The sequence below is a fragment of the Delphinus delphis genome, chromosome 9, assembly GCF_949987515.2.
Source record: "Delphinus delphis chromosome 9, mDelDel1.2, whole genome shotgun sequence".
NCBI lineage: Eukaryota > Metazoa > Chordata > Mammalia > Artiodactyla > Delphinidae > Delphinus > Delphinus delphis.
In genome coordinates this window covers 78102145-78128545 of record NC_082691.1, presented here as the reverse complement: position 1 = coordinate 78128545, position 26401 = coordinate 78102145, and the positions used below count along the sequence as shown (strand labels likewise).

The 26401-nt window shown below is 40.0% G+C and overlaps 1 protein-coding gene across 3 annotated transcripts in view; it reads right to left on the bottom strand.

Moving 5' to 3' along the window:
* Positions 1-26056, bottom strand: part of CPED1 (cadherin like and PC-esterase domain containing 1) — a 300032-nt gene extending 273976 nt beyond the window's left edge. For all 3 annotated transcript variants that reach the window (XM_060020793.1, XM_060020794.1, XM_060020795.1), the window contains exon 1: positions 24919-26056. In XM_060020793.1, coding sequence (XP_059876776.1) covers positions 24919-25167 — 249 coding nt within the window. In that variant the 5' untranslated portion in view covers positions 25168-26056. The remainder of the gene's footprint in view (positions 1-24918) is intronic.
* Between the last annotated feature and the right edge of the window lie 345 nt (positions 26057-26401).

Genomic DNA, 26401 nt, shown 5'->3' with positions numbered 1-26401 from the left:
AACCTACCTAAGGAAAGACCTATATGCAGAAAATTATAAGACACTGATGACAGAAATTAAAGATGATACAAATAGATGGAGAGATATACCATGTTCTTGGATTGGAAGAATCAACAGTGTGAAAATGACTCTACTACCCAAAGCAATCTACAGATTCAATACAATCCCTATCAAACTACCACTGGTATTTTTCACAGAACTAGAACAAAAAATTTCACAATTTGTATGGAAACACAAAAGACCCCGAATAGCCAAAGCAAACTTGAGAACGAAAAACGGAGCTGGAGGAATCAGGCTCCCTTACTTCAGACTATACTACAAAGCTACAGTATCAAGTATCAGTATACAAGTATCAAGACAGTATGGTACTGAAACAAAAACAGAAAGATAGATCAATGGAACAGGATAGAAAGCCCAGAGATAAACCCACGCACATATGGTCACCTTAACTTTGATAAAGAAGCCAGGAATGTACAGTGGAGAAAGGACAGCCTCTTCAATAAGTGGTGCTGGGAAAACTGGGCAAGTACATGTAAAAGTATGATATTAGATCACTCCCTAACACCATACACAAAAATAAGCTCAAAATGGATTAAAGACCTAAATGTAAGGCCAGAAACTATCAAACTCCTAGAGGAAAACATAGGCAGAACACTCTATGACATAAATCACAACAAGATCCTTTTTGACCCACCTCCTAGAGTAATGGAAATAAAAATAAACAAATGGGACCTAATGAAACTGCAAAGCTTTTGCACAGCAAAGGAAACCATAAACAAGACCAAAAGACAACCCTCAGAATGGGAGAAAATATTTGCAAATGAAGCAACTGACAAAGGCTTAATCTCCAAAATTTATAAGCAGCTCATGCAGCTCAATAACAAGAAAACAAACAACCCAATCCAAAAATGGTCAGAAGACCTAAATAGACATTTCTCCAAAGAAGATATACAAACTGCCAACAAACTCATGAAAGGATGCTCAACATCATTAATCATTAGAGAAATGCAAATCGAAACTACAATGAGATATCATCTCACACCAGTCAGAATGGCCATCATCAAAACATCTAGAAACAATAAATGCTGGAGACGGTGTGGAGAAAAGGGAACCCTCTTACACTGTTGGTGGGAATGTAAATTGATACAGCCACTGTGGAGAACAGTATGGAGGTTCCTTAAAAAACTACAAATAGAACTACCATATGAGCCAGCAATCCCACTACTGGGCATATACCCTGAGAAAACCGTAATTCAAAAAGAGTCATGTACCAAAATGTTCATTGTAGCTCTATTTATAATAGCCCGGAGATGGAAACAAACCTAAGTGTCCATAATCAGATGAATGGATAAAGAAGATGTGGCACTTATATACAATGGAATATTACTCAGCCATAAAAAGAAACGAAATTGATCTATTTGTAATGAGGTGGATAGACCTAGAGTCTGTCATACAGAGTGAAGTAAGTCAGAAAGAGAAAGACAAATACCATATGCTAACACATATATATGGAATTTAAGGGAAAAAATGTCATGAAAAACCTAGGGGTAAGACAGGAATAAAGACACAGACCTACTAGAGAACGGACTTGAGGATATGGGGGGGGGGGGAAGGGTAAGCTGTGACAAAGCGAGAGAGAGGCATGGACACTACCAAATGTAAGGTAGATAGCTAGTGGGAAGCAGCTGCATAGCACAGGGAGATCAGATTGGTGCTTTGTGACTGCCTGGAGGGGTGGGATAGGGAGGGTGGGAGGGAGGGAGATGCAAGAGGGAAGAGATATGGGAACATACGTATATGTATAACTGATTCACTTTGTTATAAAGTAGAAACTAACACACCATTGTAAAGCAACTATACTCCAATAAAGATGTACAAAAATATATATATATATATATATATATATTTTGAACGCTTTCTATGTGTCAGGCATGGTTCTAGTCTCTGAGAAATACAATAGTGAAGAACCTGGATAAAGTTCTAGCTCTCACTGAGCTTACTTTTTAGTGGGAGGAGCAATAGACAATTAATGGTATCATGAAAGATAAGTTCCTGTAGAGATAAGATATCTGGTCAGGGCAAAGTGTCAAAGATGACCCAGAGGGCTTCCCTGGTGGCGCAGTGGTTGAGAGTCCGCCTGACGATGCAGGGGACACAGGTTCGTGCCCCAGTTGGGGAAGATCCCCATGCCGCGGAGCGGCTGGGCCCGTGAGCCATGGCCGCTGAGCCTGTGCGTCCGGAGCCTGTGCTCCGCAATGGGAGAGGCACAACAGTGAGAGGCCCACGTACCGCAAAAAAAAAAAAAAAAGATGACCCAGATGGTCATGCTGCTGTTGCTTGCATGTGTTATGAATGTTTTGTATGAAAGACAATGAGAGAAGAAAGATAATTCTTGGACAGAGAGAAAAGAAAAGAAGAGGTATTAAAACAGAAGTCCTTGAAGGTCAGCAGCAGAGGTGCTTTTTATTGTGAGTGGTAAATACGGTCAGGTAGGCAACAAGAAATAATTGGCAATGAAGATAAAAGTGGAGGTAATGCAACATGACTTATTATCTTGTTAAGTAGCTGGTAGGAAACCAAAACCTAGTTAGCAGTAGAGAATTTAAAAGCCAGGTCATGGAAGCAACCTAAATGCCCATCAACAGACAAATGGATAAAGAAGATGTGATACATATTTACAATGGCATATAACTCAGCCATAAAAAGGAACGAAATTGGGTCATTTGTAGAGACATGGATGGACCTAGAGACTGTCATACAGAGTGAAGTAAGTCAGAAAGAGGAAAACAAATATCATATATTAACACATATATGTGGAATCTAGAAAAATGGTACAGATGAACCGGTTTGCAAGGCAGAAATAGAGACACAGATGTAGAGAACAAACATATGGACACAAAGTGGGGAAAGCAGGGGGATGGGGGAGTGGGGGGATGAACTGGGAGATTGGGATTGACATGTATAAACTAATATGTATAAAATAAATAACTAATAAGAACCTGCTGTATATAAAATAAATACATAAATTTAAAAAAATAAATAAAATGAAGGTATAATTGCAAAAAAAAAAAAAGTTGGTCACTTTATACTGGTCTTTCTACCTAGGTACAACTTTGATGAACTTTGATGCTGTTTACAAAAAAACCATAGCAGGGAAGAGGTGGATGAGGAAAACTAGACTTACTAAGATAAAATGAGGATGTGTTCTTGGTTTTCTGGATGGATGGGTACCATGACAGAATTTCAGAAGACCAGACTTCTACTACCTAAATCAGAGGATTTCCTAAGAACTATATGTCATGGTTCCCACAATGCAGAAAATAAGTTTTGTTGTTTTTGGGTTTTTTTTTTTAAATGGAAGCATTCAGTGAGCTGGGTGACCATGCCACAAGAGGGAGACCTGAGATCTGTCTTAAGGAGGCATCTAATGGCACTGGGGGAACATTGGGCGGCAGAGTACTGCGAGGATAGGTCAGTGAGTAAACAGAAAGGGGGCAGGATCCAACCCTTAAAACAATGACCGCCATTGAGGATACGACATAAACTAGTTAGAACCAACTAGATCCAAGATGGTGGACAAGTCGACTTCCCTTGAGCCTCAATAGACGCTCATTGTAATACATCAGCTAAATGACACACCCACAGGCACCATGACAGCTCCGGGGCCAACCATAAAAGGCCAAAAAGTGGGCTGTGGCCCAATTCTTGGCAGTTTCCACCCCTTCCCCAAAATACTGTAGTTGAAATAATCCTCTCACTCATTAGCCTATGAAATAACCCACCCCTATAAAAACCGACAACCCCATACCCTGGGACCTCTTGCCTTCCAAAATGGCCCACACTCTGTCTATGGAGCGTGTATCTCCCTGAATAAACCTTCATTCACTTTTCTCTGGCTCGCTCTTGAATCTTTTCCTGCACCAAGCGAAGAACCCACACTTGGCGGCTGTCCCAGGGACTTGCCTGAGTCCTGCGATGTGACGATCCCCTTGAGCCCCACCTTCCTTCCTGCAACAGAAGGAGAGGCAGCAACAGGACAGTCGCACCTCACAGTGTGAGGGAGAGGTCAGGTACAGAGGATGAAAGCATTCCAGAAGTGGGGTGAAAAGTCCCAAAGAAAGTATGTGCTGTGAAGATCTTAAGTAAACAGAGAGAGAGTCTGTAAGCCTGACACATGAGAAGAAGAGAGGGGCACAAAAGAGGAAAACAGAAGAGAACAGCAGGACAGAGCCTGACCTGGCCATCCTAAGCTAGAAAATATTTAATGAGAGAAAACATCAAATTGCCTTAGTCCACTGGGAACATCTGAAACACTGAGACTTAAGAGATATAGTATGATTTTTGCTCATCAGAAGAGACTTCCCACTCCACCTATAAAGTACGAAGCATATAATCTGATGGTAAACCATGAGAATGCCTCGGCCATCTCTGTCTAGTGCCCTTCTCTGCCCTCCCAACTCAGAACCACACCGCGCCTTTCTAAGAGGGGTGTGCAGTATAGAGCCTGTGTAGCCAGAGGAAGGAGAAGAGGAGTGCCTGGAGAAGAGCAACTTTCAAGACAGGAAAAAAAAAAAAGAAAAAAAGGCCACTTCTCAGCTCTTCAAACCCCGGCCAATGTACAGACAGGCTGGGCGTAGCTTCAATTGGGTGCAGCTCATTCCTTCCCCAGGCTGACCCGCACACAGAGCAGGAATCTTGGAGATAGTGAGAAACTGAAAACAAACCAAGAACACAAGAACAGGGGTTTCTCCTGGAGTCCCTATCTGGAGTCTGCTGCTGTGATTGCTTGCCTCCCCACGCCTGCAGCTGCCGACTGCCTATCTCACCCCCCTGAAGTGCTCATCTATCTCAACCAACACGGAGGAGCTTAGATTGCCTCTCTGCTTCTCCCAAATTTTTGTTCCTCTTTTCTAGCTGTTTGGAAGGTCATAGTAAGCATCTTTTTCATCTTCCTCTGGAGGCTGTTCCTCCAACGAATTCAAGACTCCTTTCCTTGAGGTGCCACCCACGATGCACAGCTGTGGGCCATCGGTTTACTATTTGCTCTAACTTTACAGACATAACAAAACCCAGCTGAGATTACAAAAACACAGGACTAGCTGGGAGATGGTGGTCATGATAACGTCCTTCGAGACATCTTTAAGAGTTAGATAAAGCTTTGAATGAGATCAGAAGAGAATGTAAATTACTTTTTCTTTTGGCACTGTTGATTTTACTTTCTATTTTGGATCAAGTGAAAACCACTCTAAGTGTCCCTCTTTTGCCTTTTCTCCTTCCTTCTGCTTTCCTCTTTCTCTACAGTTCTTTCCCATTCTCAGTCTTCTATTAATCCGACACTTAATCACATAGAGCTTCAGAGGAGGAAGACGTTATTTGCTTTCCATCCTCAAACCCTGATAGCGTTTGCTGGTCTTAGAGTAACAGCTCCCCAGCCCCCTGAATCTTATCACAGTGTCAGCAGTAGTTAAAGGACATCCGTAAAAATATAACAAAATATAAAGTCAACAATTCCTAATTATGAAATACCAAGCAGAGGACAAGGAGAGACCTTGTTCTTTTGAAAAATGTTAAAATAATAGCAAGTCTCTGTCCCCCATGCCAAAACAAGGAGTTAATTCTGCAATTCAACCTTAAAATAGAAGTCCATACAAAGGCAACGTAACAGAAATGAAAGAACACTGGGGTCATTACAACAATATCAATACCTAAGCAGCATACAATCTACCAAACAGTTTAATGGATGCCAGAGACCCTGAATCTAAGTCAGAAGCTTTGCCAGCAACACCCCAAGGACTTCTGAATCCTGAGTTTCCATTCTACTTCCCACCCCACTCCCCCATTCATTGTCTACCGACACCACTTAAGCTCCACTAGGTGTACTTCCCTTTCCTCATCTGCAAATGAACATGAACCTCCCATCCTACTTTTCTCGCTGTTGTAAGGATCAAAGGAGACTCAAACAGTGAAATAAAATCTTTAGAAAATGTACAACCCCTCATAAATGTAAGGCGTATTTAAATATCTCTTAAAAAGTGATCACATTGGGACTTCCCTGGCGGTCCAGCGGTTAAGACTCTTGTGCTTTCACTGCAGGGGACACGGGTTTGGTCCCTGGTTGGGGAGCTAAGATCCCGTGGCCAAAAAAAAGCAATGGCATAAATATCACTTTAAAAATGATAGCATAGGGCTTCCCTGGTGGCGCAGTGGTTGGGAGTCCGCCTGCCGATGCAGGGGACACGGGTTTGTGCCCCGGTCTGGGAAGATCCCACATGCCGCGGAGCGGCTGGGCCCCCTGAGCCATGGCCGCTGAGCCTGCGCGTTCGGAGCCTACGGGAGAGGCCACAGCGGTGAGAGGCCCGCGTACCGCAAAAAAAAAAAAAAAAAAAAAGCATAAAAGTGATCTTGACAAATTAAAATATTTTAAATTGTTAAAAGATAAACTGAGGCATATTTAAAATTTTAAGAGTTCATTTGAGCAAAAACCCGTTCCAGTTGGACTGCACCAAACCTGAAGTGATTAGGAACATTCCGCCAACGGGAGCTGGGGAAAGACTTATATAGAGAAAGTATGGAAGCAGAGAAAGGAAATTATTGATGAGCTGTAGCCTAAAGCCTAGTTGGCTGTTTGAGACTGGTCATCCTTGGCGTTTTGATTTCGGAACCCTGAGCCATTCACAGAATTAGATTTTGGTTTGCCTACAGAGGCCCACACAGCCTCACAGCCACCTCGGTCTAATGGGCTCCTTGTTTAATTAATTTAACAGAATTAAGACCCTACAAACTTCAGTCAAATGATTTCATAAGGGTTCTGTCACAAGGAGAATATTAAAGGGCTGTGTTTATATATTAGGGGCATTAAAGCATTTAAAAATAATCAATGGATCACCATTTCTACTATTCTTCTCTGCTAAAAATCCAGTGTCAGAGCAAACATATCATTATGAAAATAAAATATGGCCACTGACACCATATACACAATGGACACACTTTTTAGATTTGGGTGCCAGATAAAAATTAGGCAGTATGTTCATTGCACAACTAAATATGATTTAATGTCCTATAAATAAATTCACAACCAGGATACAAAAAGCCCTTAGCAAGATTACATTCCCTCTTTGGGGCTTAGAAATACGGTCACCATTGTTTGCTCTTAGGACCTTCCATAGGACTTACCTATTAACTTTTACTCACTTCATTCTCCACTTTAATCCTATTCCCTTCTCTGCACTGTCCCTACTACAAGGCTTGCTGCACATCCTCCCACCACCCATCCTTCCCAGTTTATGATCTCGACTCTCCTCCTAGCCATGCAGTCCTCTCAGCACTTCACCAGTGCACACACTAAGACCCCAGGCGTCTGCATCAGGCCACCATGAAAAAACTTGTGGTGGCCAGCCAAGAATCTCTTCCAGCACCATGGCAAATATGCCCTCCCCTGGATAGAGAGTCCAGCCTAAATGAAACACCTGCTGGATGCAAAGATAGAATTCAGGCACTGAGATGGCGATTAAGATTCTCCATCCACTGTCGATCCAGTCACCACGTTCATACTCCCAGGAGAGGTTCCTAAGGCCACTTCAAGTGTCTAATATTGTCAATCCATGCAGATAGCATCCCCGGCTCCTTTCGTCTCCCCTCAGCACTCACATCCAAGTAGCAACCAGTTTATCTGGATTCTCCCCAGAAATCCAGGGTTCCCATGAATTGCACAGATGGTTAAGGATGGAAAGCCAACACACTCCATGCAGGTGTTCCTGCATCTCCAGGGCAGCAAAGGTCAGCCCCAGTTCTTGGGTGAATGAAAGGCTACAGGATAGAGGCACACATCTCACAAACCCAGAGGAACTCTGCCTCACCCTACCCACGTGGGGCTCAAAGTATTAAAAAGAATGGGGGAACGCGTGTTAAACATCTAGACACCAAAGTCTGCAGAAAGGAAACATCCTGCCTTATATCAAACGTGTAGACCAAGTCTCCTTAAGTGCACATCTATGCCTTGGCACACACTTTTTGCTTGCTTACTCTGAGCACCCTTGTTCACTCAGAGTGAACAGAGTGGCTGTTCACACTCTATGGTCTCCTCATCTTGTCCCTTCAGCTCCCTGGCCAGTACCAATACACAAGCTTGAGGACGACCCTGGGTAACTCTCCTCCCAGCCTGACTGAGCCCTGAGAGCCCTCTTCTCTGTGCTTCCCCGTTAGAAGCCTCCACCCAGTCCACCCTGATCCTCTTCGCATTGCCAGATGCTGTACCATCACACCACCACCTCATAACACAACCTCACGTATTCCTGCCAAAATCTTAGAGCTCTCGAAATTACACACCCATTCTAGAATGTTTAAGTATTTCATGGCCAACTTTTTGCTTTAAAAATCAAAAATTGGCAGGAAATGACAATATCCAGTAATACCACAACATAAGCACTATCTTTAGAGGAAGGAATAAGACATCATCTAATACTGTTATCAAATTTTCAACTCCCTAAACTCTATAATCCTTTCCGTAAGGGATTGCAGAATACCATTTTTTTTTTTTTTCTGTGACTGGCTAGAAAAGTAAGTTCTCTTGCTAGAAGTCCAGTTTATTTTTAAAGGGTCCACCAGATGATCTCATAGGTCAGGCCTAAAGAAGAAAGCACCTCTTCAAACACAACAGATTGCTTTGGTTTTCTCAGGAAAGCAGGAGGTAAGGACATCTTATAAATGGAGAAGGACCTGGATGAACCCGGTGAAGATCAGTGTTTAAGAACCCAATTGAAAGCCCAAAAGAAGAATTTAAGGACTGCTGGCCACCACAGGAAGTCCTGTACTGGACACACAGAGTGAATTATACGAGTTCCCATTCATCCATTCATTCAACGTTTTATGTGCCAGGCATTGCATAAACTTGATCCCTGCCCTGATGTAACTGCCAGTAATTTATTAGAAGGTTTTGTGTAAATGCTAGATTTCTCAGGGAGTGGTTGCATTATTGCAAGTACTTGGTTACTTTGTTCAGGGTTTTGCTAAGAATTGTGCTTAAGATCATGTGCACATCTTTGGATGATGAGACATCCTCCCATTTATATCACAGAGAAGGGCTCCTTTTAAAGTGTTGTTATTTTATATTAAAAGCAGGAGACAATTCTAGCTTCTTGAGGTTTCTATTTCTGACAGAAGATATTTTCACAAATACATTTTCTCTGCTCTACAGCAAACAAGTGTGTTTAAAGCAGACATAGTATTACTTTAACCATTGTTTCTTTAAAAGAAAAGTAATCAGCTTACCTCTTTTTGCCTCTATACTCCCCCATGAAAAAGAAAATTAACTGCTCCAAATCTATCTGCTCTAAAAATAGCTTATGTATAGCGCTAAAATACATGGATAAATAGGGTTAGCTTATGTGTAGGAAGCTTCAGATGTGTTATTAATTTTCACTATTTACTCGGAAAAAATAATTAATAATAAATGGAGGAGTGAGGAAAAACCCATTTGAAATCACTTCTGCCCTCTGGGTGTGTCCAGTAGGGAAGGTTTACTGCTCAGTATGAAAATCGACTTTCTGGCTGATACTTTGCTAAAGTCAGGCAGTTCCTGCCTGCCACATAAAAGTTAATTTCCTGTTCCATTTTTCCTGAGGCATCTGTGCACTTTGGCTAAATTAATGCTAGATTTTCCACTAGGAAAGAAGCAGGTTTAAGGCTGAAACTATTGGAATGCTATTATACTTCCTATCACTTGTTAAAGAAACAGTGAAACTCAACTGTGACAGTGCCAATTTGGACTCCTAGTGGCATTTTCAAAAATAACTATAACCTGACATCTGTATAGCACACTATACTATAAGTTTTTAAAGAGAAGAAGGAGTATTCCTGGTACTCACAGTTATGCTGTATATATGCACTCTTCTCCCTCAGAGGCGCCAAGTGCAATGAGAATATTTTCATGGCCTTATTCTTTGGGACGTGTTAAATTAATTGAACAAGTAGGCCTGTAGACTGAGGTGGCTGTAATGCCAGTGGTCTATATAAGCAAATCAAAGTGGAGGTTTTGAAACTGACACTTAAGGACAACCAATGACAAGCAGCAAAGGAGGCTTTAAGTTGTGGCCAATCGATAATTGCCTTGCTCTGCTTCCTTCCACCTTTTCTCCGTAAAAGTCTCTCCCTGGGCTCGTGCCCTCGGAGCGTTCCTAGCCACTTCAGGTTTGGTGCTGCCCAGTTGGAATCTACTTTTGCTCAAATAAAGTCTTAAAATTTCCAATGTGCCTCAGTTTACCTTTTAACAAATGTGACAATGCTTAGTCGCCTGCCTTTTATAATCTCCATGTTTTCCAAAGCATTCTGCCTAATTCGTGCCTAACTTGATCCCATATCATCCCTGTAACAGGCATTCCCACCCACATGCCGCAGTCCGCGAAAATGAACCCCAAAGGGTCACTTGTCCATGGTCACTCAACTTTTCAGCATCAGTTCCGGGTCCCCATCTGTGTGTGTTCTCTTTTGCCTGGAGACTGTGAGTGGGGCGCAACAAGATCTGCCTCAGATACACAGACTTTTAACAGGTGGTTCAGGAGGTTTCCAGAAGTCTACACCACCAGCCCGACACCATCCACTTTTTCTTATTGCAAAACCGACGAGAAACACCAGGATCCTGGAGCAATATTACTATTTAAATAAATTCTCCTTTCTTCCCATAGATTAGTCATTGTCATCAGGCTTTTTCCCTTGCCTGACTCTCCCATCCTGAACTGGCCACTCTTCCCCAGATGTCTCTCTTAGTCATAGTCAGAATGGCAGCAGATACCGGGTTCTTTTTGTCAAGATCAGCTGTGAGGTATGTTATAAGATATTGGCTATATTGGCTATAAAAAGAATTAAAATATCAAAATTTGTAATAATTTACACTTTATAAATCAGGGAACACGTGCTGCATGCCCACTACTTGCAGGCAAACACTTTCTTGAGTGGGAGAAGAAGGAAGTATTGTGCACAGCCCTGGAAAACCAGTGGAATGTGCCTGCGTTTGACTGCACTGAGAGTGTCAAAAAGAAAAGTGACAGACGGTTAGTATAGGACACACCGCTTTACACACCTGCCTAAGCAAAATATAACGAAGAAAGCACATAGGCTGAGGATCAAAAATATGTACTATACGTGCATTATTGAAACAAATATAAGCCCTTTAAAGGGCTTGTTTTTGTGGTCAGAGCTTAAACCCAGCTTCTCAGGGGCAAGAAGGACACCATAATTTATTGAACACCAACTCTGGTCAGCCACCATGCTTACTGTTTTCAAACATATAATCAGTTTTCACAAGTAAGGCTTAGTTAGCTTCATTTTTCCAACGAGAAAATTGAGAGTTTAGAAGTCCAGGTAAAATTTGTCTATGTGCTATAGCTAGTAAATGACACATCTGGAATTTGAACCAATGTGTAAGAAAGCCCATGTTTGTTCCACAACATTCTGATGCTCTATTAGACTGCTTATTCCGTATACTAAACAGGTTTGGGGTTAGAAGCCTTGCTGGGGATGGTCAGGTCTGTTCTCCCCATCAATATGCAGAGTCTCAGAGCCTCCCCCTTAAAGAGTTCTTCTGATTGGGTTGCAGTACAAGCAAACTGGTGGGGGGTTCTGTTTAGAGTCCCCAAGTAAGGATTAGTGAAACCAATGCAGTTCCATTTCAGAACACGTTGATAGGACCCATTCTGCACTTTCAAATTCATGTGCTCTTTTTAATTATTACTTTGGTTCATCTATTAAGTACCCAAAGCCTCTATTAGTGAATTTAATTGAAAGTTGAATAAATTTTTTTCATTAAGATCCTTATATATAAACAAGACTCAATCAATACGTCTTCTATCATTATATTCCTTTTTTAACCCTGTGCCTGATAACCAAGATATTTTGGTTTGCATTTTGAACAAGTCTTTGTAAAGTACAAAGGTTGACAAAAGACTTTTACCTTGCAGATTTCCAACTTTGGTATAGTTTCTGTTAGAGAACATAAATCCTATTTTAGAACATGAGCTCATCGTTTTAGTGAGAATGGCTCCCTAGAAAAAATATCCAGTGGAAACCAAACAGAAAAGCAAAACCAAAACATTTTTTCACCCCAAAGGCCACAGACTCCAAGTTGATAATAGGAAGCACTTTTTATAATGTCAGTGTATCCAGTGGTTTCCATCTCAGAGGGTTTATCTTATGAGAGTTTCCAATTCCATTAGAACAAGAAACAGAATTGCTTACAGAGAGAAAGGCAGAGGCTGTTGCCACTATTGTGCAAAAAAAAACACAAGAGAGAATGACACCTATAAACTGATTAATTCCTCGGTTCAAAGGAAATGTAACATAACTTGCTTAAATATGAGCTTCATCAAGACTTCATTAAAGTTTGTCTAATGTAAGCAAATTCGAATTTGTATAAAATTCTCTCAGTATGAACAATTTTTCATCCATGTGCATATTTCACTGTAAAAATTTAACATAGCTCTAATCAACTATCTCAGAGAGAGACTGGTTCAAGATGGCGGAGTAGAAGGATGTATGCTTACCCCCTATTGTAAGAGCACCGGAATCACAATTAACTGCTAAACAATCATCGACAAGAAGACACTGGAACTCACCAAAAAAGATACCCCACATCCAAAGACAAAGGAGAAGCCGCAGTGAGACAGTAGGAGGAACGCAATCACGATAAAATCAAATCCCATAACCACTGGGTGGGAAACTCACAAACTGGAGAACAATTATATCACGGAAGTCCACCTACTGGAGTGAAGGTTCTGAGCCCCACGTCAGGCATCCCAACCTGTGCGTTGGCAATGGGAGCAGGAATTCCCAGAGAATCGGACTTTGAAGCCTAGCAGGATTTGATTGCAGGACTTAGACGGACTGAGGGAAACAGAGACTGCACAAAATAGTGTGTGAATCAGGACCAAGGGGAAAGGAGCAGTGACCTCATAGGAGACTGAACCAGACCTACTGCTAGTGCTGGAGGGTCTCCTGCAGCAGCAGAAGGTGGCTGTGGCTCACTGCGGGGACAAGGACACTGGCAGCAGAAGTTCCAGGAAGTACTCCTTGGCATGAGCCCTCTCAGAGTCCGCTATTAGCCACACCAAAGACCCAGTAGCCTCCGGTGCTGGGTCACCTCAGGCCAAACAACCAACAGGGAGGGAACTCAGTCCCACCCATGAGCAGACAAGTGGATTAAAGTTTTACTGAGCTCTGCCAACCAGAGCAACACCCAGCTCTACCCACCAGCAGTCCCTCCCATCAGGAAACTTACGCAAGCTTCTTACATAGTCTCATCCACCAGAGGGCAGACAGCAGAAGCAAGAAGAACTACAAGCCTGCAGCCTGTGGAACGAAAACCACATTCACAGAAAGATACAAAAAATGAAAAGGCAGAGGACTACATACCAGATGAAGGAACAAGATAAAACCCCAGCAAAACAATTAAATGAAGTGGAGATAGGCAACCTTCCAGAAAAAGAATTCAGAATAATGATAGTGAGGATGATCCAGGACCTTGGAAAAAGAATAGAGGCAAAGATCGAGAAGAAGCAAGAAAGGTTTAACAAAGACCTAGAAGAATTAAAGAACAAAAAAGCAGAGATGAACAATACAATAACTGAAATGAAAAATACACTAGACAGAATCAACAGCAGAATAACTGAAGCAGAAGAATGGATAAGTGACCTGGAAGACAGAATGGTGGAATTCACTGCCACGGAACAGAATAAGAAAAAAGAATGAAAAGAAATGAAGACAGCCTAAGAGACCTCTGGGACACCATTAAATGCACCAACATTCACATTATAGGGGTCCCAGAAGGAGAAGAGAGAGAGAAAGGATCCGAGAAAATATTTGAAGAGATTATAGTCAAAAACTTCCTTAACATGGTAAAGGAAATAGCCACTCAAGTCCCGGAAGCGCAAAGAGTCCCAGGCAGGAAAAACCCAAGGAGAAACATGCCGAGACACACAGTAATCAAATTGACAAAAATTGAAGACAAAGGAAAATTATTAAAAGCAATAAGGGAAAAACAACAAATAACACACACAGGAACTCCCCCATAAGGTTAAAAGCTGATTTCTCAACAGAAACTCTATAAGCCAGAAGGGAGTGGCATGATATACTTAAAGTGATGAAAGGGAAGAACCTACAACCAAGATTACTCTACCTGGCAAGGATCTCATTCAGATTCGATGGAGAAATCAAAAGCTTTACAGACAAGCAAAAACTAAGAGAATTCAGCACCACCAAACCAGCTCTACAACAAATGCTAAAGGAAATTCTCTAAGTGGGAGACACAAGAGAAGAAAAGGACCTACAAAAACAACCCAAAACAATTAAGAAAACAGTCTTAGGAACATACATATCGATAATTACCTTAAACATGAATGGATTAAATGCTCCAAACAAAAGACACAGGCTTGCTGAATGGATACAAAAACAAGACCCACACATATGCTGTCTACAAGAGACCAACTTCAGACCTAGGGACACATACAGACTGAAAGTGAGGGGTTGGGAAAAGATACTCCATGCAAATGGAAAGCAAAAGAAAGCTGGAGTAGCAATATTCCTATCAGATAAAATAGACTTTAAAATAAAGAATGTTACAAGAGACAAGGAAGGACATTATATAAGGATCAAGGGATCAATCTAAGAAGAAGATATAACAATTATAAATATATATGCACCCAACATAGGAGCACCTCAATACATAAGGCAACTGCTAACAGCTCTAAAACAGGAAATCGACAGTAACACAATAATAGTGGGGGGACTTTAACACCTCACTTACACCAATGGACAGATCATCCAAAATGAAAATAAATAAGGAAAGAGAAGCTTTAAATGACACAATAGACCAGATAGATTTAATTCATATTTATAGGACATTCCATCCAAAAACAGCAGATTACACTTGCTTCTCAAATGTGCACGGAACATTCTCCAGGATAGATCACATCTTGGGTCACAAATCAAGCCTCAGTAAATTTAAGAAAATTGAAATCATATCAAGCATCTTTTCTGACCACAATGCTATGAGATTAGAAATGAATCACAGAGAAAACTATGTTAAAAAAAAAAACACATGGAGGCTAAACAATATGTTACTAAATAACCAAGAGATCACTGAAGAAATCAAAGAGGAAATCAAAAAATATCTTGAGACAAAGGACAATGAAAACATGATGATCCAAAACCTATGGGATGCAGCAAAAGCAGTTCTAAGAGGGAAGTTTATAGCTATACAAGCCTACCTCAAGAAACAAGAAAAATATCAAATAAACAATCTAAGCTTACACCTAAAGGAACTAGAGAAAGAAGAACAAACAAAACCCAAAGTTAGTAGAAGGAAAGAAATCATAAAGATCAGAGCAGAAATAAATGAAATAGAAACAAAGAAAACAATAGCAAAAATCACTAAAACTAAAAGATGGTTCTTTGAGAAGATAAGCAAAATTGATAAACCTTTAGCCAAACTCATCAAGAAAAAGAGGGAGAGGACTAAAATCAATGACATTAGAAATGAAAAAAGATAAGTTACAATAGACACTGCAGAAATACAAAGCATCCTAAGAGACTACTACAAGCAACTCTATGCCAATAAAAGGGACAACCGGGAAGAAATGGACAAATTCTTAGACTGGTATAACCTTCCAAACCTGAACCAGGAAGAAATAGAAAATACGAACAGAGCAATCACAAGTAATGAAATTGAAACTGGGATTAAAAATCTTCCAACAAACAAAGGCCCAGGTCCAGATGGCTTCACAGGTGAAGTCTGTCAAGCATTTAGAGAAGAGCTAACACCCAACCTTCTCAAACTCTTCCAAAAAATTAAAGAGGAAGGAACACTCCCAAACTCATTCTATGAGGCCACCGTAAGCCTGATACCAAAACCAGACAAAGATACTACAAAAAAAGAAAATTACAGAACAATATCAGTGATGAATATAGATGCAAAAATCATCAAAAGAATACTAGCAGACAGAATCCAACAACACACTGAAAGGATCATACACCATGATCAAATGGGATTTATCCCAGGGATGCAAGGATTCTTCAATATATGCAAATCAATCAATGTGATACACCATATTAACAAACTGAAGGAGAAAAACCATATGACCATCTCAATAGATGCAGAAAAAGCTTTTGACAAAATTCAACACCCATTTACAACTTTCTCCAGAAAGTGGGCATAGAGGGTAACTACCTCAACATAATAAAGGCCATATATGAAAAATCCACAGTCAACATCATTCTCAATGGTGAAAAATTGAAAGCATTTCCTCTAAGATCAGCAACAAGACAAGGATGTCCACTCTTGCCACTATTACTCAACATAGTATTGCAAGTCCTAGCCATGGCAATCAGAGAAGAAAAAGAAATAAAAGGAATACAAATTGGAAAAGAAGACGTAAAACTGTCACTGTTTGCAGATGACATGATACTATACACAGAGAATCCTCAAGATGCCACCAGAAAACTACTAGAGTTAATCACTGAATCTGGTAAAGTTTCAGGATACAAAATTAATGCACAGAAATCTCTTGCATTCCTAGACACTAACAACGAAAGATCAGAAAGAGAAATTAAAAAAACAATCCCATTCACCATTGCAACAAAAAGAATAAAATACCTAGGAATAAATCTACCTAAGGAGGTAAAAGACCTGTACTCAGAAAACTGTAAGACATTGATGAAAGAAATCAAAGATGACACAAACAGATGGAGAGATATATCATGTTCTTCGACTGGAAGAATCAACATTTTGAAAATGACTATACTACCCAAAGCAACCTACAGATTCAATGCAATCCCCATCAAATTACCAAGGGCATTTTTTACAGAACTAGAACAAAAAAATCTTAAAATTTGTATGGAGACACAAAAGACCCCAAATAGCCAAAGCAATCTTGAGGGAAGAAAACAGAGCTGGAGAAATTAGACTCCCTGACTTCAGACTGTACTACAAAGCTACAGTAATCACAACAATATGGTACTGGCACAAAAACAGAAATATAGATCAATGGAACAGGATCGAAAGCCCGGAGATAAACCCAGGCACCTATGGTCAACTAATCTATGACAAAAGAGGCAAGGATATACAATGGAAAAAAGAGAGTCTCTTCAATAAGGGGTGCTGGGAAAACTGGACAGCTTCATTTAAAAGAATGAAATTAGAACACTCCCTAACACCATACACAAAAATAAACTCAAAATGGATTAAAGACCTAAATGTAAGACCAGACACTATAAAACTCTTAGAGGAAAACACAGGAAGAACACTCTTTGACATAATCAAAGCAAGATCTTTTTGACCCACCTCCTATAGTAACGGAAATAAAAATAAACATAAACAAATGGGACTAATGAAACTTAAAAGCTTTTGCACAGCAAAGGAAACCATAAACAAGACGAAAAGAGAACCCTCAGAATGGGAGAAAATATTTGTAAACGAATCAACGGACAAAGGATTAATCTCCAAAATATATAAACAGCTCATGCAGCTCAATAACAGAAAAACAACCAACCCAATCAAAAAATGAGCAGAAAACCTAAACAGATATTTCTCCAAAGAAGACATACAGATGGCCAAGAGGCACATGAAAAGCTGCTCAACATCACTAATTATTAGAGAAATGCAAATCAAAACTACAATGAGGTACCACCTCACACCAGTTAGAATGGGCATCATCAGAAAATCTATAAACAACAAATGCTGGAGAGGGTGTGGAGAAAAGGGAATCCTCTTGCACTGTTAGTGGGAGTGTAAATTGATACAGCCACTATGGAGAACAAAACGGAGGTTCCTTAAAAAATTAAAAATAGAATTACCATATGACCTAGCTATCCCACTACTGGGCATACACCCAGAGAAAACCATAATTCAAAAAGACACATGCACCCCAATGTTCACTGAAGCACTATTTACAATAGCCAGGACATGGAAGCAACTTAAGTGTCCATCAACAGATGAATGGATAAAGAAGAAGTAGTACATATATACAATGGAATATTACTCAGCCATAAAAAGGAACGAAATTGGTTCATTTATTGAGACGTGGATGGATCTAGAGACTGTCATACAGAGTGAAGTAAGTCAGAAAGAGAAAAACAAATATCATATATTAACACATATATGTTGGATCTAGAAAAATGGTACAGATGAACCGTTTTTCAAGGCAGAAATAGCGTCACACGTGAAGAGAACAAACGTACGGACACCAAGTGGGGAAAGCGGGGTGGGGGGCTGGTGGTGGGATGAATTGGGAGATTGGTATTGACATATATATACTACTATGTATAAAATAGATAACTAATAAGGAAAACATCAAAAAATAAAATATATGCAAGTAGATTAATAAAAACAAACAAAAAAACTATCTCAGAGAAATCCACAAGCATTAAATGCTCATCATTAGCCCAAACAATTCTAGGAAAATCACATACCTGTTAGTATGCTGAAAACATCTCCTGAGAGACTCCTATACATAGACCTCTGTCTTTAGATGCCATCAGCTCTATTTTAGAATATTTACATCCAAATCTGGTTAAAATATAAAAACATGTAAAAGGAAAACCTCAATTTTTGTCAGAATGTGTTAAAAAAATGGAAATTGCTTGAGACAAAGAGGGGTTAAATGATGGTGACAGAGAAGCCAAGAGGGATGGAAGTATTTAGCGAGGCATATAGGTTAGGAGAGATTTTTTGTTTTGTAATTTATGGTAGATACTTGAGGATGTTTATTTAGAGGAGAAGAATCCCAAAGAGACAAATGAGCTGAAGAGAAGAAGAGAGCTGTATAATAACTGATGAAGGAAATTCAATGTAGCAAAATGCAAGATCGTTACACTAGGCAAAAGTGCAAGAAATGGTACAGGAAGGACTTCGAGGAATATTGGTACAGGGAAAAGACGGAGTGGAGGACCTGAGAGTTCAGTGAAGGCAAAAAGAGAGAAGGGCGGAGTTCCTCTCATCTCCTGGCCTCTGCTTTAAAGAGGACTGTCTCTGACCCTTAAACTCATGATTCATTTATTTATTCATTCATTGACTAGATATTTATTCAGTGCTCATGAGATATCAGATACTGTTTTGGCACTGGGGATGTAGCAATAAACCAGTCAAGTAAAGTCGTTGCTGTTAAGGAGCTTATATTCTATGTAGGGAGACAGATAGTAAACAAATAGATAAATATTTATTCAGTGTCAAAAATCTTAACCTCTTTCCCCTACTCTACACCCATCTCATCTCTCCATATCCTCAGCTATAACGTGCGGATAGTGCTAGCATCGTAAATTTAAAAAAAAAAAAAAAATGCAGCCCAAACCGAAGACCTTGCTTAGAGGTAAGCAGGCCTCACTCTGAGTGACATTATCATCCTCCCTAGGTTTTATCTTGGTTCTAAAGGCTCATTTTACTGCGAAAAGGCAACAGCTTAGAGGCTGGAGAACAGGGAGAGAAACTCAATGTATCTTTCATCTCAGACTCTCCTTACCCAAGTACTTATGTTCACTGCCAGCAATAACTCATTGCTCACCTACTTTGGGAAGGCCAAATGTTAGGGTCTATAGAAACTACAGAGATGGGTAAATCCTCAAAGAGATTAAATAATAATTATCCTGATAGTTAATACTAACTGAGCACTTCCTACCCGCCAGACACTTCAAGTGCTTCACATGATTTCTCTCATTTAAGCTTCACGGTAGTCTTGTAAGGTGATAATATATGCATGTTCGTGTGAGGAAAGAAAATCCTGAAGAGGTCAAGAAATGTCCCCAAGGTAGCAAGGTAACAAGTGCTATTGATTTGACTTGAGAGCTCACATGCTGAACCATTCTGCCTCCCCAATTTTATTAGTTTCCCAGGGCTGCCATTACAGAGTACCACACACTGAGTGGCTTAAAGCAACAGAAATGTATTGTCTCACAACGCTGGAGGCTAGAAGCTAGAAATCAAGGTGTCAGCAGTGCCATGCTACCCCTGAAACCTGTAGAGGAATCCTTCCCGGCCTCTTCTGAGCGTCTGGTGGTTTGCTGGCAAGCTTTGGGCTTCCTCGGCTTGCACTCGCACAACTCCCATCTCTAAAACAGCATCTCAACTGGTCTGCCTGCCTTCAATTCGATCCCGTCCAGTCCACTCTGCAATGTGCATTCTGGAGTGTTCTCTCTATTCGTGCCACGTTTTGCTTTTCATTCTTTGGGGGTTCCCTGTTGCCTTCAGGACAGAATCTACACTCCTTATCATGCCCACATTTCCGACATCTATATCCTGCTGAACTCTCTACTTCATCTATTTGCCTTCTCGCTCTGCTTCCCTCAACACATCACATGCATACACACACACACACACACACACACACACACACACACACACACACACTCTTTAATTTCCTCTTTGCAAATGCGGTGTTTTCTGCTTGTAATACTCTTTTCTTTCTCTACACTTTCTAGTTCCTTCTCATCTTTCAAAATGTTGCCTTAAAGTTATGGATTCCCTAACATTCTCTTTATTTACTTGTCTGTCTCAGAGTGCTGTATATTTCTCTATCACCAGTACCTGACACAGTGTCTGGCAAGTATAAATTGTTCAACAAATATTTACTAAATAAATGAAGAAAATGAATGAATGAATGAAAGGGATGAGAAGGAGAAAAGGTAAAGATGAAGGAAGGGGTTTTTTTTTCAGTTGGAGAGGAGAGCTCTCAGTGAGATAGTTACAAATATTTCATTTAAAGAAAGTGATGCTATTTCCCAAGAGTAGGAACATATTTAGAAATTCTCTGTGGATTTTAGAAAGCAAAATTAGCACAACTACTGGATCAGACACTAGATCACCCTGCCCTACCCCTCCAAAGGGCATTACTCATGCCACTGTTGTGATCATAAAGCTATGGACACTTTTCACCACCGTGCCCACCAGAGACCTGGACGCTCCTATGCACATTACAGATTGAAAGGAGGGTCCACCCCGCTTTTACCTGGCAGCACTGCACCCACCGAGGCGCTGGCTCCCCCATGGCCACCCAGAGAATCCATGCAACACTACTTAGAGGTAGCATGGGACCAATTCTAACCAATGAAAGACGGAAGAAAGAGAAAGCCAGGAGACAGATAAATTGCTTGTCCTTCTTGCCCTTTTCCCCCGGTGCCTGTTCTGAGATGCAGTAGTTTAATATGGCCTCTCTGGAAATGTCTCTCGATAATTCACCCATTTGTGTTGCTCTCCTTTTTTCTTTATTTCCCCCTCTCTCATATTCCTGGGATTGCACCAACCAATACAATGTTATCATTTAAGTGTTTGCCATAGGTTCTGTTTTGGGAAAACCTAGACTAAACAAGTAACTTTTAGAATTTTCAAATGCTAAATATATCATGCATTATTAGAAACAGAAACAGATTAAATAAGAAGTATTTGTAGTGAAAACATTCACTCATCTGCATTGGCTTATTGTTGGACACTGGGAGAGTAGTTGTAGGGAACTGTCACTGAAAACAGTCAAGAAGAAATGGAGAACAAAGAGTCAAACAACAAAGAAATAGTCTCCTTGTGGAACATCAACAAGAGATAATCAGAAACACATGGCTATGGTGAGTACAAATATATTCCCCAAAGAGCTAAGTTTCCATTAAAGGAGCATTTACCAAGGAAATTTTCTTCCATTGTGTCTGTTTATAATTTAATGTGCTTCCTATGTTATGGAATATTGAAATGTTAGATTCTAGGAAAATAAATAAATCTATTGTGTGACCTACTTCAGTGAAGAGAACTCAAATTGTCTTCAGTTTATATATTAAGTTGAAATAATTTTAAGACACAGCACAAGCAACTAATATTGGGAGAAAACCCAGAAAAAATGACAAAATTACATCTGCTTAGCAAGGCTGTTTGTAAAGCTGGAATGGAAAAAGGAATTTGGCCAGAGGAGGGAGCGCACTTCCTCACTACGGAAAGTTGGCATATACCATACCATGATCTCAATCTGTGCTGAAAACAGTTTTAGACATTGAACCAGATCCCAGTTACAAAGGTGTAAAGAGCACAGTCACTTACCTTTAAATATTTGCTACTCCAGAACGCTCTGTTACTTGGCTGGTAAAGCATAAAAGGTCCTCTCTTAGAAACAACTACAACCAAAACAACTGGGAAATACTTATTGCTTATTCATGAAAGTATGAAAACTATGATTTGAGAAATACGCTATGAGTATACTTCGGTTTCAGAATGTCTATCCCTGCAGACACTATAGCATTCACTGAAATAGTTTTTCAAATGTCTTCTAGTGGATTCGTTAAGATTTTTTTTCCTTTTTTAGATTTATAAACTCAGACCCAACTTTTCCTGAAGGGGCAATTAAAGTTGAAATGTACTGCTTTTTAAGCATTGTCTTATTTCCTGGTGTTTCTTTAGGTCTGAATATCTGAAGAGGATCATAGTTTTTCCCAGAGAACAGCACATACATGTACACACATTTTTTGCATAAAATGCTTGGGTTTGGTAGACATCTTATACATCCAAATACTTTCTGGAATCCATGAACCTGAGGTCAAAACCAGCTGTTTTAGGTAACTTTAAAAGTCACCTAAAGATGGATGGATACAAGTAAGGGAAAGCGCTAGTAAAATGAATATTTTGGTTTGCCAATAAAAGTAATAACAAAACCCAAAATTTATAGATAGAAACAATGCATCTTCTATAAAATGCCTAAAAAGCTATATTTTAGGTCTTGAGGAAAATCTAGGTAGCATCTTATCAGTTATCTTTTTAATGAACTTCTTAAGTAGCTGTTTTTGAGAAGGATCTATGTATGTACTCCAAACACATTTCTTTCTTCACTTTAGCTGTCTGAAAGAATATTTAATCTTCAAAAAGTGATTATTATTTGATTCTTTTCTGGAACATATATTACAAGGAGAACTAATTTATATTGGATTTTAACTAACTTCCACATGATACTTTCTGTCTAATAAAAACTGGCTCTAAACCAAAGGCTGGCCCAAGTTAAGTTGAAAATAGAAGTACATGGCAAATGTTTGGAAATTCAGTTTTCATATCCACTGAGCTTCTGAACTATAATTGTGACTTCAGAATCTTGCTTACAGTTAAAATACTTAAGACTGTGGAAAAAAATCATCATGTGTTAGGCATTTTTTGTGAAGAACATTCTAGAGTGAATGTTTTACACGAGCAGCCAATAAGTTTCAGATGGTTTATAAGTGACAGGAGGTCCAAAGCTGAAATGGAATTTTCTGTGACAGCCTACAAATAACAGTTAACATATGCCTAAGTTACAGTCAAAAACAGGAGTCACCGTAAAGGCAAGTAGTGAGTAAGAAAGGCCGTAAGTTAATGAATAAAAACCTTTTTGTCCAAAGTTCTTAGCAAAAATTTTAGGTACTTAAAGAGCAAAACCGTCTCAAATATTTTTAAAGAAATTATAGTTATTGGAAACAAACAAGAAGTGACTTTCAAAGTCATAGTTTACACCCATCATAAATTTGATGTATTAAAAATGTAGATAAGAGTTAAGTTAATGCTGGTATAAATTAACAAAAAATATAAATTCTTCAATTAATTTAATATTTGATTCACACTTGCCGTTGAAGTTTCATCTCGATATGTTTCTAGTGATATTATCTGCTTTTTTGTCCTATTTCTTGGTCAAGATATTTCTTGACATTGTTGATAAAATAATCACTCAAAAGTCTTCACGTTTTCTTTGTTCAAACCTGATATTATCTCGTATTTCAGTAAGTTCTTACAGCTGTGGTTTCACAAATTGTTATCAGAGATTTGAATTTACTTTTTAGAGCATCTTCCCTGCAGTAGGGACCAGATGGATGTATCATGTCATAATGTGGCCTGCCTAAACATCTTTGAGTGTCATCATACCTACCTTACCTAGCTCAGAAGGTTATGAGTCTGAAATGAAATACATAAAAGAATTTTTTAAACAAGATGGTGTGGTGTTAGCAATAATGGTAGCAGTAAGTGTTGGTATTCAACAAGAAATTCTGCTCCAAACACTAACCATGATCATAGGACCTACCTAAATCTACTCTAGATATAAGATAGTACTTACAGATTCCTAAATTATCTTGCTACACTATTGCTGTAGCATAGAAATCAGTGGTTTTGCTATCAGGAATATGAGTGTGTGTTTTTCTGTTTCTTTTCTAGACTGGATTATTTTAAAGGTCTTCATTTCACTAACAGGCATGAACAGAGTGGTATATTAAAATAGAAATTCTGTGTATTTACTTATGTTTTGTGTTTTTCCAACACTTGACAAGTAAGATTAGTAAAGTTAATTAGAATAGTATAAGTATGGAATAATCTGTATTTTTCTAATTCTATAAGCAATAAAATGCCGTGTCAATTCTTTTGAAGAAGCCTATTATACTATTTTTTAAGTGCTTCAAAAAATAAATGTATTGCTTTAGAAATGTGACAAATAGACTTAACCAATTATAAAATGTAATTTTGCAGTAACTTCAAGTCTGGAATGGTCTGACCACTCATACTGACTGCCTTGAGGAAAGAGACACTCAACGTTTACCAAATTTTATGAATATTTGATTTTTGTTCCTGAACTGTAAATCTTCAGATCTCTCAGAATCCCAGTATTTTAGAAAGAATTCACATCATTCCCATCTCCTCCAAATTGTCTATTTCATTTAGCTGAAATGAAGTGAAATTCTGAGAGAGAAAATAATGACCAGGACTCTCTGGAAGTAAATGTAAGAAGTTTAAGCTAACATGTGTTTCACTGTCATAAGGTCACTGTCTGGACTGTGTATACAGTCTGATCCTTTTCAGACCTCATGGAAGTTAATTTTAGTCTTACAGAAGGGACAGAGAGAAGCAGACTGCTATCTTTGCAGAGAATGTCAAGGTTAAGCTTATGACCGCCTTACCTTTCTGACTTCCTGTGCCTTATCGGAGAGAAGTAAGCACTGCTTGTCCAGGGACAATCCTTCCTTGCATCTGCTTGCCTGGGTTTCGGTGGGTGTGTTTGGGGCAGCCTCAGGGACAGCAGCTGTGAGCTTCCTTGCCCCCCGGAATGTCAGGGTCTGGTAGAAGAGACAGATTGCCACCACCAAGCCCACCAAGAAGGGCCGGGGGCAAAATCGCCGACGACAAAGGAACACTGGACGACAGACCATGACCAGTTCAGCTTCACTTGGCCCCTGTCCACGTTGCCGGAAAAGTCATAGCAGCTATTTTTTGTCAGCATGAAAAACACAAATCTGTCTTCTTTTTCCACAACTTAAATCAAATCAAGATAGCTCCATCCCCACTTAAGAACTTTCCGAAGTATCCTGCCAAAGAATCATCGGTCCCAAAAGTCTGCGGCGTTTAATAAGAGCCCTTCCATGGATGACAGTAAAAAGTGGTTGGCCTCGGTTAAAAAAAGACATCAAAATAATAATAGTTGTAACTAATAACCTGAGCGTACCCCAGGCTGTCAAACTGTTGCTTCCGGTAATGCCTTATTTTTCACAACATCCTTAAGCTCACAGTAAAAGCTTCACAGGAAAAGAGAAACAACACCAAAGTAAATCTGGAGTCTAAAAACAGCACCGGAGAACGCAATAGGTTTATACCACAGTGCCTGTTGCACGGCTGGAGGCGGGCCAGCTTGCCTTAACAGTTCCTCATTTTTCCTCCGGTTTTAAAGCTGTCCTGCTTTCAGCCTTTCATGTTTCTTAACTGCTTCCCTTCATTCCATTTTAAACTGCCACTTTCCTGTAAGCCTTCCCGGCTTTTAACAGAAAAAGGGAATACAGGGTCTGAAGGGACATGGTTACCATCCGCGGGGTTTGCCTTGTATTTGTTTCATTCCGTTTCGAGTTCAAAGTTCTACGTACTTACTCAGTTTTCATCCTTTTAGCCAGAAAACAAAAATACTTTCCATGATCCCCTAATGGATTGCTGATCAAAACCACTCGGAAGGAAACACCCAGTCGTATGACTCCAATTCATCTCCCACCCACGGACACACTCACGCAGGCACACAGAGCCACACGCGCGCGCCGGCCGCACTCGCTGAGGGGAGCGGGGAACAGGGCGCAGGGAGCCGGGCGCGGGGCCCGCGGGCAGCGCAGCCACGGTCCGGCGAGGGGGCGGGGCTAAGGCCCGGGCTCTTAGGTCCTCGGGGGCGGCCGGAGCGCGCCGTTAGCCCAGGATCAGAAAGGGTGGGCTTCCCCAGACTGGAAACATTTCTCATTTCCCCTGAAATGTGACTGTCCACCCAGAGCTGTAGAATTTTAAATACATTATTTGATATTTGACCCCTTCTGTTTTTTTTTTTCTAATACAGCATTGGAAAAACAAATAGCCCTTCGTCAGCTGATGTCAAAGGTCGAGGGGGAGACTATAAAAAAGGCTCGGTGAGGG